Genomic DNA, 3295 nt, shown 5'->3' on the forward strand with positions numbered 1-3295 from the left:
ATATATATATACACAATGGAATATTGCTCAGCAATAAAAGATAATAAAATTATGGTATTTGCAGGTAAATGGATGGAGCTGGAGAATATAATGCTAAGTGTTTTTAGCCAATCCCCCAAAAAACAAATACCAAATGTTTTCTATGTTTTAAGGTTGCTGATTCATAATCTGGGGACAGGGAGCATGGGAGGATTAGATGAATTTATAGATAGGGCAAAGGGAAAAGGGGAGGGAGGAGAAGGGAGAGGTTATGAGGGTAGAAAAGACGATGAAATGAGCTGGACATCATTACACTAAGTTCATGTATGAAGACACGAATCGTGTGAATATACTTTGCATAGAACCATAAATGTGAAAATTGTGCTGCATATGTGGAATATGAGTTGTAATGCATTCTCCTGTCATATATAATAAATTAGAATAAAAAATAAAAAATAAATTTAAAAAGTAGACTCCTTCATAATTCTATGACTACAGTCTCATACCATGTTATTTTTATCCATTTGTAAGTTACTTTTTTGTTTTATTTTTTAGAGGAAGAAAATTTTATTTGGGTCTCACAGTTTCAAAGGTTTCAGTCTGTATTCAGGCCAGTTCCATTGCTAGGGACCCAAGGTAAGGCAGGACATCATGGTAGAAGAATATGATGGAGAAAAGCAAGTTAAGACTTAGCCACCAAGAAGCAGAAAGAGAATAAACTCAGCTCACAAAATATATACCCCAAAGACATGCCCCCAGTAATCTACCTCCTCCAGCCACAACCTAGTGCTTACAGGAAACACCTAATTACTGTATATCTGAGGATTAATGCACTGATTAGGTTAAGGCTCTCATAACCCAATCATTTCACCTCTAAACTTTGTCTTTCTTTGTCTCACACATGAGCTTTTGGGAGATACCTCATATCAAGGGCCATTTGTAGTAAGAAACCAAATAATAACAAGGGATAGTTATTTACTTAGTTTTTGTGGTGCTGGGAGTTGAACCCTGGACCTCATGCATCCTAGGTAAATGCTCTTCCACTATAAGTCACTTTCTTAACACATGCCCTCACTGTCTCTTTCCTGGGGTGATGCTATAACTTAGCCTCAAGTTCTCTATTCTGTCTCCATATCTGTACAGGTATTTTATATAAAATAAAAATATCATTTTAAACAGTTCCCAATTGCTTATTAGACACAAACAGAAGTACTAAGCATAATATAGAAGATACTTCAAAAATACTTATTGATTTTTTTTTTTTTTTTGCATTACTGAGGATTGAACCCAGGGGCATTTTACCACTTAGCTACCTCCCCAGGCCTTTTTATTTTTCATTTGGAGACAGGGTCTCATGAAGTTGCCCACATTGGCTTTAAATTTGTGATCTGCCTGCCTCAGCTTCTTGAGGAACTGAGATTACAGGTATGCGCCATTGCACCCAACTAGTTCATTCTTTCTTGTGTTGATGTCATTAGCATGTTTTTGTTTTTTTTACATGTCTATCCACCTCACATTTTGACCTCAGAAATAGCAAATTATCAGTAATGTCCAATGCCATTTGAAGTCTCCAACACTGGGCACAGTTTCCTTCTCCACACATACTTTGCAGGAAAACTAATATTTATGGTCTAAAATTTTCTTTGTGTATTGCACTATTAAGTTTTTCAGAATTTTATTCTCTCCCTGTCATATATTCTCTCCCTTCTCTTCCTTTTTTTTTCTGTATCATGTATATATTATCTACGTAATTGATGTTGCAAATATTTTTTTGTGTGTGTTGTACATGGTATGGAGGATTGCACCCAGAGGTGCTCTACATTGAGATACACTCCCAGCACTTATTATTTTTTATTCTGAGACAGGGTCTTGCTAAGTTGCTGAGGCAGGCCTTGAATTTATGATCCACCACCTGGGACTTTGTGTAGCTGAGATTATAGGCATGTGCCACCATGCCTATGCAATGTCTTTTATCTTCTTTCCTGATATCAAGTGATAGTAATAGTACATCAATATATAGAACTGTGAAACAATAGTATAGGGACATAAAGAATAGTTGACTCAAGTCTCTGCTTGTTCACATTCAAATCTTAAAACAAAAAATTTTTACATACCTAAAGCATTACTATAGTAGGAATCCCATGATTTCCAAAGAGTTTCAAACATGTAGTCCTGTAGATGGTAGGAGATAAAATTCCTTACTCTGTCAGCAAAAGACATTCTGTCGGAGAGTTCTGATAAAATAGCAGGAACATAGGAAGGAGGGTATGGAACTTTACCACAGTGCTTTTCCACTGTTGAGGCTGGAGAAAACCTCAAAGAATAAATAAATGGAATTCCCAGTTTTAAAGCTACTATATCACCACAAGGAAATACTGGATCTGACACCAGAACTTCAAAATTGCCTTTCTTCAGCTTTTCCATCAGCTTTTCATTTTTAAGAACACCATCACAAATATCTCTGGACACCATATGGAAGTCCTCTATGACTTTGGTCATCTCCTGATAGAATCTCCAAAGGGTTGAAGGAGATGGTCTATGTTCCAGCCAAGTCAAAACAAAATTCTTGATCATTCTTTCTATAGTTTCTTTGCTGAAGGGTACTTTATACCTTTCAAATTTCAGAGATGGGCTAACTGATGGGGTGATGAAAAGTGCACCAGAGGCAACTAGAACAGTCACATTATGCTGTTTCGTAATTAGCTCATCTATGATTATCTTAATATTTAGCCAGTGACTACCTTCCATTGGCCAGATCAGAATGTTCCCGCCAAGCGTGGTTCCTAGGAGACTTATTTGAAGAGACAACAGCAGAATTTTGTTGAACATGATGTGGCTGATGCAGAAGACTTGAGGCAAATGAATTTATCTGATTTTCAAACAAAAGGGAAAGACAAAGATATTTCTCAATATTAATCCAACATTGATACCTATAAGAACAATCTCTCTGCTGAATGATATTAGAAGTATTAGCTCCATATTTTATGGCTATTCCACGTTTGGGAGCAATGTGTCTTACCTTTCAAATGTTTGCTCTGGTTTGGGTTATAATTCCTGTTCTCTGATCCTTCTCTTGAACCTGATCCTTTGGCCCTTTTTTTGTACCTTATAATTGTTCATTTCTTCCCATTAAATGGAAGCCCTTGTATATCTTAACTCTATACTTGGGATTACTTACTGTCACCTCAGATAGGACCAGAATTCACTCAGACTTGAATGGATGCTAATGTTGTATGGGTTTTTAAAAAATATTTAATAGATCATATAATTTCATTAGCAATAATTGAACATTATTATAATAGTATTAACAGGTACG

At 36.0% G+C, this 3295-nt stretch overlaps 1 protein-coding gene across 1 annotated transcript in view; it reads right to left on the reverse strand.

Moving 5' to 3' along the window:
• Positions 1 to 2808, reverse strand: part of LOC107158795 (UDP-glucuronosyltransferase 2A2-like) — a 46131-nt gene extending 43323 nt beyond the window's left edge. The window contains exon 1 of the mRNA XM_048785750.1: positions 2094 to 2808. Within this exon, the coding sequence (XP_048641707.1) occupies positions 2094 to 2808 (715 nt within the window). The remainder of the gene's footprint in view (positions 1 to 2093) is intronic.
• Positions 2809 to 3295: the final 487 nt, after the last annotated feature.

Source organism: Marmota marmota, unplaced genomic scaffold (assembly GCF_001458135.2).
Source record: "Marmota marmota marmota unplaced genomic scaffold, marMar, whole genome shotgun sequence".
Lineage (NCBI taxonomy): Eukaryota > Metazoa > Chordata > Mammalia > Rodentia > Sciuridae > Marmota > Marmota marmota.